This window comes from Schistosoma haematobium, chromosome 5, assembly GCF_000699445.3.
Source record: "Schistosoma haematobium chromosome 5, whole genome shotgun sequence".
NCBI classification, from domain to species: Eukaryota; Metazoa; Platyhelminthes; class Trematoda; order Strigeidida; family Schistosomatidae; genus Schistosoma; species Schistosoma haematobium.
This window is the reverse complement of record NC_067200.1, coordinates 9,166,314-9,188,247: the sequence shown is the minus strand read 5'-3', so window position 1 is coordinate 9,188,247 and position 21,934 is coordinate 9,166,314. Positions and strand designations below refer to the sequence as shown.

Below are 21,934 nucleotides of genomic sequence, written 5' to 3'. Positions count from 1 at the left end.
GTCCAAAACACCAGTCTCACCCTCTGCAATATGAATCCTGATATTTCAAACATACTGAGTTTATAAACCAATCAAACAGACCACAACGTAGCATAATATAGAAAATAACATTTGTACAAAATTCGGCCAAATGTGGCTGTGAATGTGGGAGGCAGCGACTAATAATAGACAGGGCATAATTTAAGAATGGTAAAACGTATAATAACGGTTCATAGGTCAAAATAAAGTTTATAATAAGAGGAATATGAATAGTTTAATTATTTAACAATTATACGATAAAAATATACTTTTAGTATTGGTCCCTAAAAAGGATCCCAAAGTTACCATCCATTATGTTTATCGGGACCTAACATTAAGCCAGACCTGGACAAATAGCATGAACGACTTTCGCTGACAACCGTCTTCTTTCAACTTCTCTCACCCACCATTTGGCCTTGATCAAGCATGTGCGCGGAAGCACATAACGTATCTGGACTCGCCATGAGTATTATAACAATAATTTTGTAGACTGGTATTGATAAAAATGTAAAATCTTTTCTGCATTGACGAAAATGAGGTTATTTTGTGGATTCGACTTCTTTATATCAAGCATATACCAGATTCCTTTTAGATAAAGTATTAGACACCAAACTATTGACTGTTACCAAGTAATCTACATTCAGTGCTATAATGAATAAGGTTCCTGCCAGAATCGATTCATCGAACACAGAACGTCCTGGAATTTTAGTGGGAAGCCATAATCGATGGAGTTCAAATGTGTCGAATGTGGGATAGTGGTTACCCACCGAAAACAGTGAATGGTGGTCACGCAATATCGTATGGTGATTGAAGTTATACAAAAACACCATTGAATCCCGGTTCAATGGTCTACGGGGTAAACGTTCTCGTGAAACCGGTCCTGGGTTCAATCCTCGTCGACAAGTTTGTGCGTGTTGAAGAGTCGCATATCGGGCCGAAACCGCTGTTTACAACCCTCAGGTTTTCAATGGATAGGTAGCATAAGTGGGTTCATAATATCAATAATATCCAATCACTTCCACAAATCTCTATACAGAAAACTATGTAAGGATTTACAATAAACAAGCATCATATATTTACCTATATTTTTATCACGTTCTTTTTTTTAAAAAAAGGCAAATATAACTAGGAAAGCGATATTAGTAATTTACGTCGAATATAAAAAGTCAAAGGTTTGATAATACACTAAAAAATCATTTAAAAAAACGAGAATATGTTCATGTAAACAAAAGAAGAAAATCATGAGAAAGATTGGATTGTCATCCATTGAAATATAATCGTTGTACTGAAGTACGATGCTCCAATCGTAGTCATTGATATTTCTGATCCAATACAATAGAATTACATTCAATAACAAGTGTATGTATACATAGATGTATATTACAGTTTATTTAATAGATCTCATAGAATATCATGTACAAAATATTTGTTGTATATTTCTAATCATAATGATATATTTTACTGTGCATTTGTCAACTTTGATCTAAACCTTTGACAGCTAATGCACCAGCCCATTGTTCAGAACCACAAGCTTTTCTCAAACGTAATCTGACTTTATTATTTTGTATCTATTAAAATGGAAATAAGTACGAGAGATGTATCATATTAAATACGAATATATTATTGATATCATTAGGGATAACTGCTAGGGTGCTTGTACTTTTCAGATAATAATGGATTATTAGGGCAAGGCGAAGAGTTTGGATATCCGAGTAGTGATAATAGTAATACGGAGATGAGGCTCCGTATGTAGAAAGCAGGAGTGAGCTATGTTAATCTAGGTCACCTTAGATGTCGTTGAAATAATTGTTTGATCATAAAGCGTGGGACGTTATGATTAGAGCATTTTGTCACTGCTTCTGTCAAGAAAAGATGTCGGATAGTTTTATATTCAATTATCACTTTCTCCAAAGAATTGTTCACATGTGATAATTAGCTCAGAAGAGATAGTGAAGATGGTAACCTTACAGGTGCAATCACCTTGAAACACTTAATTCAGTAGTTTGTTTTTATTTCATTGAGATAATGAACCGGTCTAAGTTAGACCACCATTGAAAACCTGGAGGCGCTGGACGGCTGTACCGTCCAAGTACGGAATTCCTTAGCAGTGCCCATCCGCGACCCCTCACATGGAAATCAACCTCAGGGTTTTAGAAAACCGATGCTATCTGAAATGCTATAAATACCCTAAATTTTTTGTACATTAACTAACCTTGGAGTAAGGCGTTTTTCCATATTTCGTGCCTTTTCTCTCATATTTAAGTCGTCGTGTAGATTTGGTCTGAGGTTAATAAAAGAGCTTAAGGAAACCGATTCAAGTGTTGAGTCAGAAGATTTATCATTATTTTAAGACAATAAACAACTATAAACACAAGAACCTGTTCCAACTAATGAGTTGTCATTCTTTCAAACACTCACTTTACTATTTATCATAAATGTTTACATTTGTTTTTAAAATTAATTAATTTTATCTACTAATCTCGTGTATTTACGCAATGTTATCAAATCTTTATGGTCTAATATCCGAGAAACTGAACAAGTACCACTTTAATGGTTGGCATATTTTCCTCTTCACCTATCCTTTGGAGAAAGAAGAAATAATTAACACAGACTTCATTCATCAAATACACATAATATTTACCTATGGAAAGAGGTATCATAGCAGTAGGACTAATTGTAAATAGATACAGATGAAGATGAATGATCGCTGATTATTATTTTAAAACCATATATATTTTTGGATATTTACAAGTCAAATACTTTTAGAAAGGAGGTGATTTATTACAATTTTGCATACTTAAACTACAGATTCGGAATACGACAACTATCCATCCTCAGTGTTCAATAAAAGTACAATATCTAGCATTTTCGCGTTCGTCTAATAAATGAGTGCTGTATATAAGAGTACAATTATCCACTGAGGACTTCATTTCAATCATCTGACGTTATCTATATATCTCCACTTAAGTATAACTCAACTTGGCAGAGGAAAAGAAGCAAAAACAATGAAAGTTACAGCTTGAAATGGAAATCATACTCTTATAATTCATTGTTTACACTTTAAATGAATGAAAACATACTACAGATCGTATATATATATATATTGAAAATTGAAAGACAGATGTGCTATAAATTTATGGACACGTATCTTATCACCTGATTGTAGGTATCATTATCAAGGTTTGACTTGATAATTTCGAATAAATCGAGCATTGGATAAATTGTTATAAATAAATACAATATGTTTCAATGGTTAAGATCATGAGTCAATTGAAGCTAAATCACCATGGAAAACCTGGAAGCACTGGATGACCGTCCACAAAACCCAACTGATATTAATCAAAATATACTCACTAGTGACTGGCTTTAAGACGTATATCCTGGAGTTCTATTGAGAAGTAGTGACCAGTGAAGTTCAATCAGGTTTGTTGAGGGATAGTAACTCACTGAAGACAATGGTGGATGTGTCGCTCAATTTCGTGGATTAGTTGAAGTTAGACATTAACACCGCTGCATGCTGGCTCAGTAGTCTAGTAGTTAAGTGCTCGCGTGCGAAACCAGTAGGTCCTGGGTTCGAATCCCGTGAGGCGGGGTCGTGGATGCGCACTACTGAGTAGTCCCGCGATAGGACGAAACGGCCATCCAGTGCTTCCAGGTTTTCCATGATGGTTTAGCTTCAACTGACTCATGGTCTCAACCATTGAGATTACTATAATATCCACAAAACGCGTCTGATATTTGTAATATCTCAATGAGTAGAAAAATTAGATATTCTGACGTTTCGTGACTCAGTGTAAGCCACTTCTTCAGAAGTGTGGATTACTCGTTTCTAAGATATACTTTTACCAAAAAAGAAAATAACCACTTTAAATGAATGAAAACATGCTAGATATTATATATATATATATATATATATATATATATATATATATATATATATATATATATATATATATAATGAACATTAAAAGATGGATGCGTTACAAAATTATGGGCAAGTATCCTATCTTCAGAATTCTTTGCTATGTAATCAAACAGAGAGTATTTTGACTGGAGAGAATATTACTACTACATTAATATATTAATTAAACTTTTAATAAAGAACACATTCCATGCATAAAAACTCACTTTAAATGTACAAAATGTTGGCATAATTTTCGATGGAAATTGACGTACAGAATATTCATAAGTATAATTAGGATTAGTTAATTCGCATAGAACATTTAATGAACTAAATGATTAAATAAATAAATAATGTAAATACACTATAGAACACAATACTAACAGAAAACATGATTATTAAAATCATACTCACTAGTAAAACGATGTTATATAATCATTGTTAAAATTAGAGGGATAGTAATAATGCAACTTAAATGAAGGGGAAGGGACGAGACCGATGTGCAGTGAGCCCAAGTTTGCAGTGGTGATCTAACTTAGACCAGTTCATGACTTTAATGAAATACTTATTAATACATCAGATTTATGTATTCAGTTATGAGCCACATGTCCAGTGTCAGCGCTAGTGGTATTAACAGGTTGCCCAAACTAAAGTATGTAGACTGGGATTCTGACACCCATGGCCACCCTATACTTTTAATCATTAAAATCATTGATCTATGATTACCATTATTGTGATTATGGTCAAAATTTCATTAAACAATAATAATAATGATAATAATAATAAACTAAGGATAGATAATATTGAAGTGAATAATAAGTAGATGCTAACTTACTATTCACCAAGCTCCACTTTTAATAATCCATTGCCTAATTGCTGACGAATACTTGCAGATGTTGTATTGAAAGAATCACTGTGGAAATTCCCTGAACAACCGGGTTTAATAAGTCCACAAAATCCTCGACTAGGCGCCTGTAAACCCTGCATAATCAATGTAACTTGTACATCATTGGCATTTAATTCACTTGCTTCAATATATGGTTGTTTAGCCTTGGAAAATAGTAGTGAAAATTTAGAAGCATAAGATTACATTAAACACAGTAAAGATAAATTTAGCGAAAGCGATCATCTTTTTTTGAAGAGCACCAAAAGAAAACATACTATAACACCACAAACAATTAAGCGACAAATTGTAAGACGGGAAAGATTGAGGGGCGGACAAATAAACACACACAATGCAGAATATGGCACAACAAATCAGGAATTAGGAGATAAAAAGTATGGAATCTCATACTGAGTATAACATTTACAGGAAGGTACCAAGTAGATATATCTACGCCAATGTGAATAAGTTTGCTTTATTCGACCATACATCGTAATTATTAGTAGTATAAAATAGGTGAATAAGAAGAACAAGTGTTTAGGTGAATGCTTTCCGTAGTACTGTGTTCAGTGAGCTGTATAGTTTAATTGCAGAGATCTCATTGTTATTCCGGACAATATCGTCACCGCCTACTTCATGTAGAAGTGAGTATTTCAGTAATTCCACAAGTATTATATTAATTCGTTCTGACTGGCCTTGTTTGTAATTTGTAGTCAACATGAATCTAAGAACAAATGAAGACAAACAATCATGAATAAGGCCATCAGAATGCAATGACATAACATTTGTGGAATAACTGATGAGCTCACTTTTAAATGAAATGGATAATGTTGTTGTCAAGATCGACAATGAAACTTCTAAAACTAAACTGATTAACTTCGAGAACACAATGCTGCCAATTAATATATTTTGCTCTGAAGGATCAAAGCAGAAATGTAAGCAGAGGAAACCTAGACCATGAACATCAGGAGCTTCATATCTAGTCATTGGGTAAATAGGAATAAAGTCACACTGATTAAAAGACCAACAGTAAATTGAAACATTGATCAGTTACAATTATATGCTACTACTTTCACTACTTTCGTTTAATGATGATAACTTACAATGAAAATATCTAGAGAGAAAATAAATGATTCACATAAAAATAATCCATTCACATGTTAAGATTAATAATTGTTGTTCATGAGATAAAACAGTCATAGAAAATTAACTAAATTCTAACTAGGTGACTTAACCAAGATTAAGTAGATTGGGATTCAACTCGGAAACCCGTTCGATAAAAAGGCTGCTCTATAAAAGTACTTCAGAGTTTAACCGTTTATGAAGAAAATAATCAATATGGGACACAATAATGCTGTGAGAATCAATGCTCAATAGTCAAAAATTTATTAGTAAGGGTTTGAAATGAGCATCCTGGGTTCCACTGCTAGCTACAATCCATATATCCTGGTAAGAAAGACATGTAATGACATGGCTATACTGATGCAGTCCACACAAGATGTATGTACGCGAACGAAGACTGATTAAGAATTTCGTACCAATGGAATAATTTGAACCGTTACAAATAATGGTATAAACATAGCACCCATTGAACAAGCTAACAGGGATTTGGACTCAAAAGCTTAGCGGATAATGAGTTCGCATTTGAAGTGAAAGGTACCGGGTTCGAATCTCAGTGTGGACATCTAGTGAGACAGAGGTACATTTCAGTAAGGTCTCCTAAGTGGGATAAAACGCACATGCTGAATTTTATCGATAGACACAATCTATCTATTCCGAAAAAAATAAAACAATCTTAGTAAAAAAGTTATTTTCATTTCAAAATGTATGATTAATAGTTAAATCAATCACTGGTTCGAACCTTGCCCCAATTATATACAAAATATCTGATCACTCTTAGCCGAATATATAAATTCACAGTATTTTTTAATTAGATATATCATAACAGTGGTCATATAAATGAAGAATCGTTGGCGGCTTACTTGAATATCTGAACTACCTATTCCTATCATCTAGACATTTCATCAAGTTATTTGTTTTTTTGTTTGTTAACAACCTTTCACTATACAGGTTACAAAAAAGTACAATCAGAGACATTGTGGTGGCTAGCAGCATGTATCGAAAAAAAATATACTTTATTCAGATATCGATACCTGAACTGATAACTATCTAATTGGCGACCACTCAATATTTTTTGTCAGGATCGATCAAGAAATAAGAAATGGAAACTTGTTAAAATACTTTGTTCTGAGAATTCTATATTGTACCAAAAATATAATATTCAATAAACCCGTTAATAATTATTATTATTTTTGTTATACAAATTATTTATAAGACAGTCCATTTAAATTAGTCAACTTATACATTAAGTGATTGTAACATAATGAAATTGCTAATTAAAATAGATCAACGTATTAGAATAGTATGAATGGATTAATGAAAGTAGACTGGCTTAGCACAGTTTTAGATTCTTTCTTTTTTTGATGAAGCTTTATGAAGATTAGGTTACTTTCTATTTGATGCTTGTTACGGATTGACATTAAATGGGATATTAATAAAAATCCGGGGTGAATATGACAGTTGTTTCATCCTAGTATGATATTCATCAGTAATCCGAGGTCTAAAGAGCACTGGGTTAGATCCCTAGTGGATTCATGTATTTGGACTGGTAAGAACAATGAAACAACTGTTGAATCCACATTAATTTTTAATAGTACTCAAATTCATGGTGAAACGTAAAAAAAAATGTTTGCAACTAACCATTGAACAAATTAACAACACTTGATCTGACAGTTTCAAACTAGTACACCAATCAACCTGATATCAAACTGTGAAGACCACAATTTATAAATAGATACTCTATCAGTGAATCTATATAGAGTTCAAACAAATTAATTTGTTGTTGAATTTCTTCTAATCTTCATTTCACAGGTGAATCAGAAAACTTTTATTTGCGTGAATCTATCTACTAGGTCAGTCATATTTTGTACAATATAAATTTTTATTCTAAAGAACTAAATCTAACACAGAGTAGTTAATTTACCAATCTGAAAATACATAGTTTCCATTTGCATTATAACAGATAAAGGACTCCGCGATGTCAGACAACTAATGTAACTCAATAAAGTGATTAAGCATACAACTGTACTCAGTCACTAAAAATAAATAAAATAGGCACACAAAAAAGCCAGAACCTGAAGTTCATTTAGTTTCAAATCAGATTTATTTTAATTGCTAAACAAACTCTCCCCTGATTAGACATAATAAAAATGGCACATGTGTGTTAAAAATGCAAAACAGAATCTAAATATAAAATATTACCAACAAGTTTTTATTACAGTCAGATAGTGGCTAGCAGTGAACCCTAGGAAATGTGTTTCATCCTATCTATAGCTCGTCAGCTGAATGCATATGTATCTCAGTGCTGATGCTTACACCAAAACTTTGACCTAGTGACATTTGATTGAGCCCAGATAGTCGTTGAGTATGTGTATGTGTGTGTGAAACAGTCAACACCAGCAACGACAACGAACAAAATTAATGATACAAGCGAACTACACTCAAAAAGGCATAAAATCAAGAAGTCACGAAAATTTCGTTGCCTCTTTTCTTTACAATAACGAATAATTGACTTTATTTCTCAAACGTATTACTACTATTAAATGCAATAAATTTACAATTCTGAATTTTACATACACATACACAGAAATACAAAATAAATACATTACAATGTTAATTGAATCTTATCCATCTTTTGTTTCTCTTTAGCATCATAGACATTCTTGTTTATCACAACCAGTCAGAGAAGAAGTAAATCAATAATCAGTCGAGTAAGATCACTGTAACTTTATTATACACGACATTCCATACTTCTATATGAATTTCTTTTTTCGCATATACATTAAATATTAAGTAATTTTATGTAGTGAATTGTAGAGAGATTGTTGAATCCTGGAATATTTGTTTGAATTAGATTTGGATGAACACGAAGTTGATAATTAAGTATAGTTGGTGTCGTTGTATGATAATTCATGTTAGCAGTATATGATGAAGTATTTGTCAATGATAGATTATGGTTATTGTCAGGAATACCAGTTGACAGTAGTAATCTCCACGGTTGTTCAGGATTCATAAGATCAGAAGATAGAAACAAACCACATGGTTTAACTCTTCCATAACATCTATTATCGATGTTCATGATTGATTTTCCATCATCATGATATACATGTGTAAACATGTCATTTGACACATTAAATGTTGATATATTCTGTTGGTAAACATCTATTGAACCATCGATTTGAATTAGTCCCATATATTTGGAAGTATTAGGAATATTTTCAGTTGATGTTTCTGGATAATTATGCGTAAGGACTTGAACAATCTGTGTGAGGTGGGATAAGGAAAAAATAACAAATTGAATTTATGAAAACAAAATGCTATGAAAACGAATATGCCAAGAGGACATTTTGACCCGATCTATGGTGATTCTTCAATTAAAGGATAAGTTACCGGGTCCTGTCACATTTATGTGTATCTACAAATCCAGCTGCTTCTGTAGAGAAAGCCATATTGTGCGCACTACCAAACAACTGAGCCAACGAGTTAATGAACATCCCTCTTCGAGGTTAGGAAAGGGTATTGTCAAAACAATGCACAGTTTTGTTCTATCACACTTGATAAATAGCGGTCATGTAGTGGACCATTTTAAGTTATTTATCGTATTCCTACTAGTTTTCCTTATGGGGTTCGATCTTGTCTCTTACACATGACAGAAGTTATAGGAATTCGAGCCAACAATCTAAGTCTTTGTATTTGTAAGAAATTTGTAACACCTTTATCTCTCTCTTGGCCTTAACAAATGATTTTATTTATTATCATTCTCTATACTCTTTCTTCGTTTGTTTTTCTTTACCCCCTCCCACTTATTTTTCCCCTAGGTATATGCTTCATTGTCCAATTATCTGGACACTTCTAATTACATAATCTTACAATCTTTTATGAAAGTTATTTCAGTGTCTATATTTTTCTAATCATTGACCTATTTCCCATTACGTAACATTGATTCAAGCGTTTATTATTCTTATCGTAGCTAGTACGCCTGTCATCATACTATCAATTTGTACTTTTCAATTATTATGTTTATTTATGTAATCTATTCTATTGTTACCATTAACTCATAAACTGACTTGATTGGTTTAATAATTTCGTATATGCATATAAATATTACTGTACATTAGAGTAAAGCCTAATGAGAATGTAATCAAAAACAATATTGTTCACTTATATACGTTGTTCTAATTCACTGTAGGTATATACACGAAGATGAGAGCCAATTTTTTGAACATTATGTTTCTAATCATCAATGTTAACAGTCAGTCAGTTACAAGCAACATATCATGCGGGACAGATGTGCATTAGTGCAAGTTACCAAACTATTAAAGCACGGTGGAATGGGATTATTAACACAAGTTTCAGAGTAATGAAAGTGGTAATATAGTAAACGAAGATTCATGTACGGTAAACCAATATAATATTTTATGCAAAATTGCACAGTAACCTTTGTAAAATATGAAAATCATCACAGATTAAATACACAATTTGCACATATTCCTTCAGTAAGCCTTTACATACTCCATCGTTCTTCTAATTCTGTTGTTACTCTGACTGGTTTCCGTTTTCCTTCCTGTTCTCTTCATTTCAATCTTCTGCTGGTAAGCATTCCACTTCAAATTCCTACTACACACTACTAATATCGATCCACAGATGTAGCGCACATCACAATAATAGTATCAATGATATTAAAAAAACATTAGACATGGATGGTAATATGGTTCGAGAAGAATGAACTCATGAAATAGAAAAACATAATTCTAAAATTCAAAAATCTGAAGGGAAACAAAGAATGAATGAATATGCACCATTGACTGATTTCGAGTCATGTCACTGTTGGGTCGACTTTCCGAGAACTGCAACGGAGCCTCCGGAGGTCCTAAAGGAGCCGAAGAGTCTTAGACAATCAGAGCATGATGGAGCTTTCTAGAATATCAATGTGGTGTGTTACTATTGGTCAGTAGCATAATATGTCTTTTGGCGGATTGGCCAAAATATGATGTTGATTTAACAAATGTTAACATCTATAAATATCCGTGTTTTTCTGCACAAAAATGAACCTTTGGAGTAAAGTCTTTTTCACTTATTTTGCGCCTTTTCTCTCGGGTTCAGGTCTCTGCGTAGTTCCAGCCTGCGTGTTACCAGCATAGTTTGGGAACCGAATAAAGCGTTCAAAATAACAAGACTTATCAGTCACCCGATGCCCTCAACTACTGGTTGTAATTAATAAATGGACCCCAAACCAACTTCATGGACTGATCCTATGTTTTGATTTGATCATCTCTAGCTTTCTTTCAACGTGCTTACATACATCAATGAAACATTTCCCAAAGAGATAGATAGTGGTTGGGCATACGTAATACATATATATGTTTGAGTCCTGAAACTTATTTAGTTCGAACAACTGAATAGTGTCTCATAGACTGGTAGTATATAATTTATAAATATTTAGTTTGATAAGCGTACATTTTTCCACACACAGTGAGCTAACTGGAATTCAACAATCAGATTGGTATATATTTTACTTACATAATTGACTAATAACATAACCATAAAAGACTTAAATGTAATGAATTCAATCTGACAACTAATTAGGAGTGTGAATTATCTGAGAATTCCAAGGTTCCCACTCCAAAGTTATGCAATATCTATAACGTCATTAGGAGGTGAATCAAACTCAGCATTCATTGGTTCCAATTTCTTTTTTTTTAATTTATGATACAGAGTGACGACCACCCTAAATGATACCTGTGTTAATTAGCTATAACGACTCAACATCTTACAGCTGGTGAAGTAGTAGGTGCACATTGTTGATGAGTTCAAACTACGGTGGAATGAATGTTTAATGAGTGATCCCTGAACTTCAATACTTCTTCAACTAAAGCTATTCTGTGACAAAAACTAACTCGATATAGAAAAATATAGATTAAAATATAAGCTTATTAAATATGCATACTTGTTTACATCTATGTGAGGACGATTTGAAAGTTTCATTTGCATTTGTAACATCTACATTTGTTAGTTCCATTTTAGGGTTGCGAATATCATAAACCCATAAATGACCTTCGTAAGTTCCTAATAGCAAATGATTTGTTGAAAACCAACTGAGTGCTCTTTAAATTAAAATAATAAAACACATATACATATAATTGTAAATAAAAATGATTTAAAGCACAAAGGAATAAGTTTAGAAAATCAAGTAAATTTAACAAATACAATCACAAAAGACTAAGATCAGTATTATTATTAATAATCGTTTGAAATAACTTGTTCGTGATGTTTATGAATGAAATTTGATCAGTCTCTGTTAGGATTTGTGCATCCAATGCGGATCGCTTCGACAAAGCTATTATATCATAAGTTTTTATTGAGTAGATAGATTCTTGTTAACAGTAAAATCTAAGACGCTCTTTTGTTCTTACATGGAATTTACTTGCTGCATATTGATGTTTACCTCGGGACTCGAAATTAAGGCCCTCGAATTCAAACATATATATATGAGCTTCTAAGGCCAAACAGACGGTTCTAAATTTTATTTCATTGTTACCAAGAGTTTGAATTATATCGTTGTTGATAATCAGGAATGACATTTAACTAGTTTCTGTTCGTAGGTTTTCAATGGTTGGCTAACAAAAGTCAGACAGTGATTTGAAACTTCCATGTCTTGAATGAGCTGATGCTCTCAGTGGGATTAAAACCAACGTCACTTATTTTTATAGTCCAAGGCGTTACCACTGATTCCCAATTGACCTGAAAGACAGAAATACTTACACGTATCAACCACTGAGAAGTGGTCGATTTTGTGTTTGTCTAATCATTCGTGCTATTCAAAATCAATCGATTCATTTGTAATATGGTCATTAGTAGTTAGAGGGAAACTCTCCTGTATCAAATTGCGAGAAACTTAGGCCCTTGATTTTATGTAGACTATCATATGACACTTACAACAAAGTATCATCTTCGATCCTTACATCAAAATATTACTTTAAAAATGTTGGGGTGATCCAGGAAATTGCTTGCAAAAGACAAGCAAGCATCAGGAAACACTAAGAAGCGTTTCATCTAATCAGCGTTCACTTGAAGTCTTAGCCAAAAATATCAAGGAAGCGAAACGTCACATGAAGAGGCTCTGATTGGCTGGCTGCTACACTGCCACTATGTTTAGTAGCATTCCAGAATCTTCTGGTAACCAAAGGACATTTAAAATATTATAAAAACCCTGTATTTTCTGTATTAAAATGAACCTCGGAGTAAACTACTTCCCGCATACTTTGAGTCTTCTCTCTCGTGTTCAGGTAGCTGTATAGTTCTAGCTTGGGGGTTACAGAATAGCTTATGAGACGAATATAGCGTTCAATCCGCAAGACTTACCAAAAAATACCCATCTTTTCTCAACACCAACCATAATTAAAGTAAGATAAAAACAACAAGAGAAATATACACACATTAAAACTCACGTTGGTAAATCATGTGTAATATTTGAACAGTCACTTGACTGAATTACAATTGGATTAGATACATCATTGACACGAATATCCCATAAACAAATTTTTCGTTTCACATCTAATGGATTTAAAGTTGACAATAAAAAGTTTTCACAATTATTTTGATGATTTATCATGTTATTAGTATTACTAGTAGATAGTAAAGAAATATCTGGAGTGAAAGCGGAACCGTTAACAGGCCATGTTGTAGAATTGATAGACCATGATTTAATAGGTATTAAAGATGGACAATCCCATAACTAATTTGAAATGAATAAAACAACAATGAAAATCGAACAATTTAATATTGAATGAAGAATAAGAATGAAGAGGGAAAACAATTATGTTCTATGTAAGCAAAGTGAAGATTAAATACTTACTTACTTACTTACACCTGTTACTCCTCGTGAAGGAGCATAGGTCGCTCACCAGCATTCTCCATCCAACCCTGTCCTGGGCAATCCTTTCCAGCTCCTTCCAGTTGTAATTCATCCTTTTCATATCTGCTTCTATTATCCGACGTAATGTGTTCTTTGGCCTTCCTCTTTTCCGCTTCCCTTCAGGATTCCAAGTTAGAGCTTGCCTCGTGATGCAGTTTGACGATTTGCGTAATGTATGTCCTATCCATTTCCATCGTCTTTTCCTAATTTCCTCTTCAGCTGGAAGTTGGTTTGTTCTCTCCCACAGAAGGCTATTGCTGATGGTATCCGGCCAATGGATGTTGAGTATCTTGCGTAGACAGCTATTTATAAATACTTGTACTTTCTTGATTGTGGTTGTTGTAGTTCTCCAAGTTTCAGCTCCATACAGTAGAATTGCCTTGACGTTCGTATTGAAGATTCTCACTTTGATATTGGTTGAAAGTTGTTTTGAGTTCCATATGTTCTTCAATTGTAGGAATGCGGCCCTTGCTTTGCCAATCCTCGCCTTTACGTCTGCATCTGAACCTCCATGTCTATCGACGATGCTTCCCAGATATGTGAAGGATTCTACATCTTCCAGAGTTTCGCCATCAAGGGTGATTGGATTGCTGTTCTCCGCTTTGAATTTGAGGACCTTGGTTTTCCCTTTGTGTATGCTGAGGCCTACTGATGCAGAGACTGCTGCTACATTGGCTGTCTTTATCTGAATCTGTTCACGTGTACGTGATAGGAGGGCTAGGTCATCTGCGAAGTCCAGATCGTCTAATTGGTTCTGAGCTGTCCATTGTATTCCGTGTTTTCCTTCAGATGTCGAGGTTTTCATAATCCAGTCGACCACCAGAAGAAAGAGGAAGGGAGAGAGTAAACAACCTTGTCTGACTCCGGTCCTTACTTGGAATGCATCTGTCAGCTGTCCTCCATGCACTACTTTGCACTGTAGTCCGTCGTATGAGTTCCGGATAATATTGACAATCTTCTCAGGAACTCCGTAGTGTCGAAGAAGTTTCCATAATGTCCTCCTATCTACACTGTCGAATGCCTTTTCATAATCAATGAAGTTGATGTATAGTGACGAGTTCCACTCAACTGATTGTTCGACGATGATCCGTAGTGTTGCAATTTGGTCTGTGCACGACCGATCCTTTCGGAATCCAGCTTGTTGATCTCGAAGTTGGGCATCTACTGAATCCTTCATCCGGTTCAGCAACACTCTGTTGAAGACTTTCCCTGGTATTGACAGTAGTGTAATGCCTCTGTAGTTTTCACATTTGCTCAGATCTCCTTTCTTTGGAATCTTGATGAGGTGTCCTTCTTTCCAGTCCATTGGCACTTGTTCCTCCTCCCAAATCTTTTTGAATAGAGGGTAAAGCATGCTTGTGGTTACTTCGACGTCTGATTTCAGTGCTTCAGCTGGTAGCAATTAAGTAATTAGAATAACATTCGTGTAATTTCCCGTTGTTAGATGCAGACATTTTCAATTGAAAATTATATCTACTAGGTTGTACTAGGTTGACAACAAGGTCAACAAGAACCAATCAACATCGAGGTCTACAGGACAGGCTGCGAACCACATGTTGAGAAATTCGAACACTTGACTTCTACCTGAAGTTTGTGCTGATGATGTCGTTCAGAAGAACGATGAAAGCTTCACGACCAAACCATCCAGCTCAGAGAACAAAACTCCATCAAAATGAGTCCATCTATTTCATTGTGAACGATCCTGAAACATCTTATCGAAAGTCTCGAAACAACTACTGATAGCGGTTGCTTCCTTTATTTTTACAAACTTCAAAGTAAGGCATTAATGGTACTATTTTCTTTCTGGTTCATTAGAGTTCAAGATTTGCAGAATAGTGGAACTCGATGTCAGCTATGAAATCACTTGCGAAAAACAAACAATCAACAATGATAATCTCATTTATCATATTTTAAACGATAATAGCTGTTCATATCGGTCATTGTACAACAGAACTTAGTTTATTGTATACTACAGCCAAGTTATTTACTCATTAATTAAAAAAACGAAACCTTAAAAGTAATTTTAGAATGAGAAAACTTTCTATCAGAAACTTTTGAAGTTGGATAGACCATACTAATATTTTACCTAAACTCATTTACTAAGCACAAGTTTATGAATATAGTTGACTGGATAATGCGGCACACCTCCCCTCTCCACCTTGCCAAAATCTAATTAAATAGAACAATGTTCAATCCTGTGACCTATATGACCAAATGAAGCCTTAACTATCATATACTTTTTGATCAGGTTCAAAGAGATATACACGCATTGGTACATTTTAGACCAATTAACATTAATGAACAAACCAAGAAATGAAGAAATTCTTATATAAAATCTAATATGTTTACAAAATATATCATTATTATTTCAATTATTGAAATATACATTATTCGCTTTCAACTCTTGTTCTGATTTGGAAAAAGGTGAGTAAAGTGTTGGGATTAAAGAATAACAAACAATAGAAGAGCATAATAGATTCTAGAGTTTAAAGCCACATAATTTCACATAGCTGATTAATTACCTCTTTCATTAAGCTTATGTGAAATATAACACAATTTGAAATAATATAAATTTATATCATATCTTAATATTATTTAATGATTGAGTAATAGATTTCTTAAATTCAAAGTAGAGCTATGTAAACAAAGGTTTTATGTACAATGAACTGTTTAAAAGAGCTTATGAAATCCATGTAAACACATAGACAAGAATAACAATTTAATCTGTGTTCAAGTTTACTTTTCTGTAAAATAGTCTTAAATGTGTATTAAAATACCTATACAATACATATATATATTCATTGCTTTATTTGTACAAGATAGTTTAGTTGGTGGGTGAGTGAATGTAATCTAGAAGTCACGTAGTTAAATAACTAAATATTTGATTCATTCATTAATACAGATAATATCAACAGTACCATTTTCTTAATCGCACTAGTTCACTCTCATTTTTATTTTGTATATTGTGAGATTTACATGCATACATATGTATGTGTACCAACTAATTATTTAGTTTAACCCGTATTTTAGCAAAGTAAACACGTAAAACTTGACAGAAACACAATCAATAACAAACTCATATTGTTCTAAGAAGAGAGATAGTGAAAATTATGAACAGCAAGTATATAGTTTTATTGTTTCGGTTCATTGAAAAGTTAAAGTGTAAGACATTATTGTTAGATAAGATGACAAGGTGTTTTACCAGTTTTCATGAGCTGCAGTTAAAAACAAGTTTGTCTTCCTAAACCTTGACTCCAATGGTGATAAAATAACTAGAAAGATTGATATCGGATTAAATGTTATGTCAAAAAGAAGGTATTCAGCCGTTAAACTGATCTCTCTGTATCAAACGAATTGATCATTGAGACAGTCAAATGTGAACAAATTCTCATCGCATGTTACATTTGTATCTACCAGTTTACATTTGTCCCAAAAGATATATATATATATATATATATATATTGCAAGAACAGAGAAGAAGATTAGTGTCCGCATCTTTGGGCACATTCTACAAAAGCTTAGACTGAAAGGAAAGAATGTTTTCAGCAATGTGATTACTTGTCACTTGTTTAACAGTGAACACGGTTGGTTTTTCAAAGTTTTTCAAGATAATTAGTAAACAAATGATGTTGAATTTACTATCTTTTAATGAAACAAATGCTACAAGAAGAAACTAAATCTATGCATCCGAAAAACACGCTCAATAATCTTGCTCTTCCATAGTGACCTTAATCACAAATGTTCATTACGTAATTGTTCTGTGACACTATTTATTTATTTATTTCAACACATAGATATTGGTACAAAGAGGCATCAATTACATATGCGCCACACAAATCTCATTCGATATGTGTGAGGGCTGTAATACTGCCCGGGTGCCCAAACCGAAGCAGGGCACTAGTTAAAAGACGTTACAAAATAAAGTGAATTTATATTATTCTACTACATTTATTATTTTTGTCTTATTTAAATGATCTTACTGAATGAGATAATAAAATTTGCAGAAATAATTTCACATAATGAACTAGTTACACCTATATAACTATCAAAAGCTAAAATGTCATGAAGAACTGTTTTATTTGAATTGAGTACATTTGCTAACGAGCCAATCAGATTTAAGATAGCAGCTATTTGAACTTTTAACTGATATCCAAATCTACATGACGAATACATTGTATCTTATCAAAGACTATGTAAAATATATCAATATTTATTACGATGCTCAAAAATTAATATACATGGGATGACTAAAGAATAGGGGCCATGATTAATTGATTTTTAAAGGTAACGTAAAGGTTTTTGATATTCAAAAATCAAAAAATTAGCTGTATAAGTATTTATCCATAAGGCTTTCCTTCACTTAATCCCTAACAATTACTTGAAACTCGTAATCCTAAATTACAACACGAACTCATAATATTAACCCTAAACTCCTTGGGTCATTGAATCACAAATTATTCGTTTACATATGTTATAAAAAAGAAATATACAATTCTAGGTGGCCGAAAGTAATCAGTTAGCAGGGTAGAATGAGTACTAAAGGACTAGACAAGATATTGGTTGCCAATCAGTGGTCAGTCAATTGGAAACAACCCAGTCCTGTAGAATGCTAGCCACGAACCTTAATAGTTCAGTAGTGACATTTCTTGGAGTGAGGCTGAATAATACGAGTTCGAAGCCTCTAGGGAGCATCAGTTCCCTCAAGGTTGCACGTACGCCATACTGATCTTCTCCATCATCTCTTACAAGAGAATAGAATATTTTACATCTGGTAAAGATTTTCAAAAGATAATTAATGTGCATCAGCTTACTTTTACACATCCAGCTACATCTAATGTTATGATATGAGGATTCGTAGATCCTGAGGTCTGAGATGATATTACTTTCTCCAACGGCCAATCATGATATGTAGCAGAATTGATCGTTAATGGCTATTGAGAAATAGATGACAACGTAAAGTACAAAGGAATTACGATTAAAGGACAAATAATAATTGCAATTTTAATTTTTTATAGAAATCATACGATAAGAGTGGTCAGAAGTAATTTTTCCTATAGAGACAATAGAAAATTGACTAAACTGCTCACTTATTTTATCAAGCATGAGTTTTAAGTAACAACTAACTAGTTTGATTTCATACCAATTATTACACACAAACTGACTATAACTTGCAGCCCAATAAAACTTTGCGTTGATTAACTTGGATCATTTTTATCTTTTTCATAGACATTATAGAGACAGAAGATTTTTCCTTCGACTTTTTATTAGTCGACTGGAATAAGTTTTTCGATTCCGTGACCTAACCCCTCCTCAAATGATGGATTGTTGACTGATGAAGGCCTATTGGTTCTTGTTAACTTATATAATTTGTAAAGCAAAACCACACTTTTGGTTGATTAGTAAAATAACCGTAATTAATGGTTGATCGGTTATATGGCCTAAAATTAGTCATAGTGGTGCAGATGCACCAACACTTTGTTTTTACTAGTCAGGAAGAATACCTCAGTGCTTTTAGTGTTCGATTTACAATCTCAATAGTCCACAAGTCCGAACCCCACTACACCTATCTCGATCTAGGCGAATGGTTAGTATCACTAGCGCTCGAACTTAGAGAGCAGTTCAAACTCAAGCCCGTGAATTCGCTAAATGATTTAGTAAATAAACTAATCAGTCGCTGTGTATTAACCGATGTCATGTTGCTAGTGCAGACTAAACTGAATCGAAGAAATTTTAAATACTGTCACTATTTCAAGTAACATGGAATCTTTAATTTTATCTAAATCATAAACACGAGATTATTTTACACTTCTTTACCCCTATTTTTACTTGGTTTTTAGCCTCCCTTTATCTCTTTTATTAACAATGTATTATTGTGATTATTTGTATTTCTTCTATTTTTTGTGAAGTGTGGTAGATCGAAGCAACATATTTCCGCCAAGTCTATATTTGTTTGTCTTATATTTTCAATGTTGAATATTGTCAACGAAGTAAATGAAGTTATTTTTATAACTAACAAACTTGGATCTATGGTATAACTTTCAAACAAGTCAAATGTTTACTCCACAAAAACATGACAATTTACTCATATTGTACAAACACTGTGATAACATATCTACTTTATATAGTTAGCCACCACTTTACTTCTATCCGTCTAATAGTCTGACGAAAGAAAAATGAATATATATATATATATATATATATATATATATATATATATATATATAAATTAACAAAATAGATGAATACCTGCATTTGTGACTGATGAGAATGGGCTAACACCTCACGTAGTGTAATCAACTGAATAGAACCATCATCTAAACCAATCACAACAGCATCTGTTAATTCACCGCAACTTAAATTCAATGGTGCTATTGATGCGACAGATGAGTCGAAAGAAGTCTCCGTAACAACTTGATGAGAGATATCATCAACTACAGTGGATTCATCTTCATATGCAATACGACCAAAATAGTTTTTACAGTTCTTCAGTTTGTAAACGACCAAGCCACCGCCCCATAGATCCCCTATGGTGGACAAAAACACAAATGCAGTGTGTCAGTGTAAATTAACATTATTTATAATCAAGGAGTCATATCCGTTCTCATATGACATGATATACATACTGTCCAACTTATTTATCTTTTCGGACTTTATATCTACAAATTTCAGCGGTGATACAATAAATTATGGACGACTCAGAAGAGTTTATCATTGTCTTAATTCAGACAGTTTATGAAAAGCAAATACTCATGGTTTCTAATAGTGCTTATTGTGACTTATTCTGAGCTTCCTAAGCTATAATTGAGCACGAAATATCTGATAAGATTAACTCAGTAAATTGAAAGTTCATTATGAGCGTGGTAACATAGTATTTTGATAAGCCAAAGTTGGTCAAGATACTTTGTTTACAAGTGATTGTGATGAAGGTAAGACTAAATCTGATATCAGTAAGGTAGACAACAAAGTAGCAGGCACTGGTGAAGACGATACTTCACTAGTTTTAGCGCCAGAACTATGTCTATTCAGTAATTTGAAATATTCCCATATTCTAAAACCTAATTTTACATGTAGTTCACTGCAAAAACAGATTACTGCGAAAATTTTCAACCATGATAGGCCTTTTATTGCTGAAAGGGAAAAATAAATTGACCCTTACTGATAAAAATGTGCTTTATTTTATTTCCCCGTATTTTACTAAACCTCGGCCTCCTTTCGCCAGAAATGTTTAACACCTTAAGACCAGCTCACCAACTAGAACCAACAATTGAAAGGTACAAGATGAAATGTGAAAAATAAGCCGTGATACATCTAGTCACATCAATCACAAATTACGATATAAAAGTGGTTTGCAGAAAAAACTCAACACCACAAAAATTATTTTTGCATCTACGAAGGTATTATTTTTTACCTGATATGGAGGAGGATCCTATGAATAAATTTCGATTACGTACTCCTATCGCTGAAACTACAGACGCGTATTTAGCATGTGAGAATCCAGAGCCCAAACTTATATCATCGATATTTATTTCGTGCATCGTAGCGGACCAATATGAAAGCACCGCAGTCCTTGACCTTAAATTGCAGTACTCAAAATGGTTCAAATGGTTGTGGGCGGAATAGAAGATTTCGCTTAGCAAGGGATTACCAATGCCTCCTGGAAGCAACCTAGGTATGTTAACTATATGGAGGAAAAAGAAACTGGTAAATCATAGTAAGATATTATCCTTGGTCCCTAAGAATAAGTCAAGTTGCCTTTTAAAGGGCTCCTAGGAAGTCGCTTGGACTAGCTCAGCCGGCATCGAATTCCAGCATTTGACAACTCTTAAAGATTAGAAGTTGTGCCTACAGTTCGTTCTGCTGTGCTGTGTCTCTATTTTATGGGTATTACCCCTTAGGTTTGTGCTGGAGCTAAAATTAAGTAGGTGTTTAAGGGGATGTTCAGAAGTGTTAAGGATGTTGTAAGCCATTAGAAGGTCACCTCTTAGATGCTTATACTCTAATGGGTAAGTGTTTAGCGAATGAAGGCGCTCTTCGTAAGGCTTGAATTTGAGTCCTCAAACTGATTTCATGGCTTGCCGTTGGATACGTTCCAGAGTGT

General features: G+C 33.5%; 1 protein-coding gene across 1 annotated transcript; it reads right to left on the bottom strand.

Moving 5' to 3' along the window:
- Positions 1-17: 17 nt before the first annotated feature.
- MS3_00000685 (uncharacterized protein) lies at positions 18-21,419 on the bottom strand. The gene is made up of 9 exons (XM_051208360.1): positions 21,245-21,419; positions 20,083-20,360; positions 18,648-18,767; positions 13,370-13,656; positions 11,869-12,025; positions 8,531-9,183; positions 4,755-5,526; positions 4,147-4,249; positions 18-1,586 (listed from the first exon to the last, which is right to left on the bottom strand). Exons 1-6 carry the CDS (start codon positions 21,369-21,371, stop codon positions 8,704-8,706), a joined length of 1,449 nt encoding a protein of 482 aa, XP_051064852.1. The 5' UTR covers positions 21,372-21,419; the 3' UTR covers positions 18-1,586; positions 4,147-4,249; positions 4,755-5,526; positions 8,531-8,703.
- Between the last annotated feature and the right edge of the window lie 515 nt (positions 21,420-21,934).

Excerpts from the sequence above, each read along its gene's own strand:
- MS3_00000685 (XM_051208360.1), bottom strand. The coding sequence starts at position 21,371 with ATGCACGAAATAAATATCGATGATATAAGTTTGGGCTCTGGATTCTCA. Across the intron at positions 20,361-21,244 it reads AGGATCCTCCTCCATATCAG|GGGATCTATGGGGCGGTGGC; the intron begins GTAAAAAATAAT and ends TGTCCACCATAG. Across the intron at positions 9,184-11,868 it reads CCTCACATAGATGTAAACAA|ATTGTTCAAGTCCTTACGCA; the intron begins GTATGCATATTT and ends CACCTCACACAG.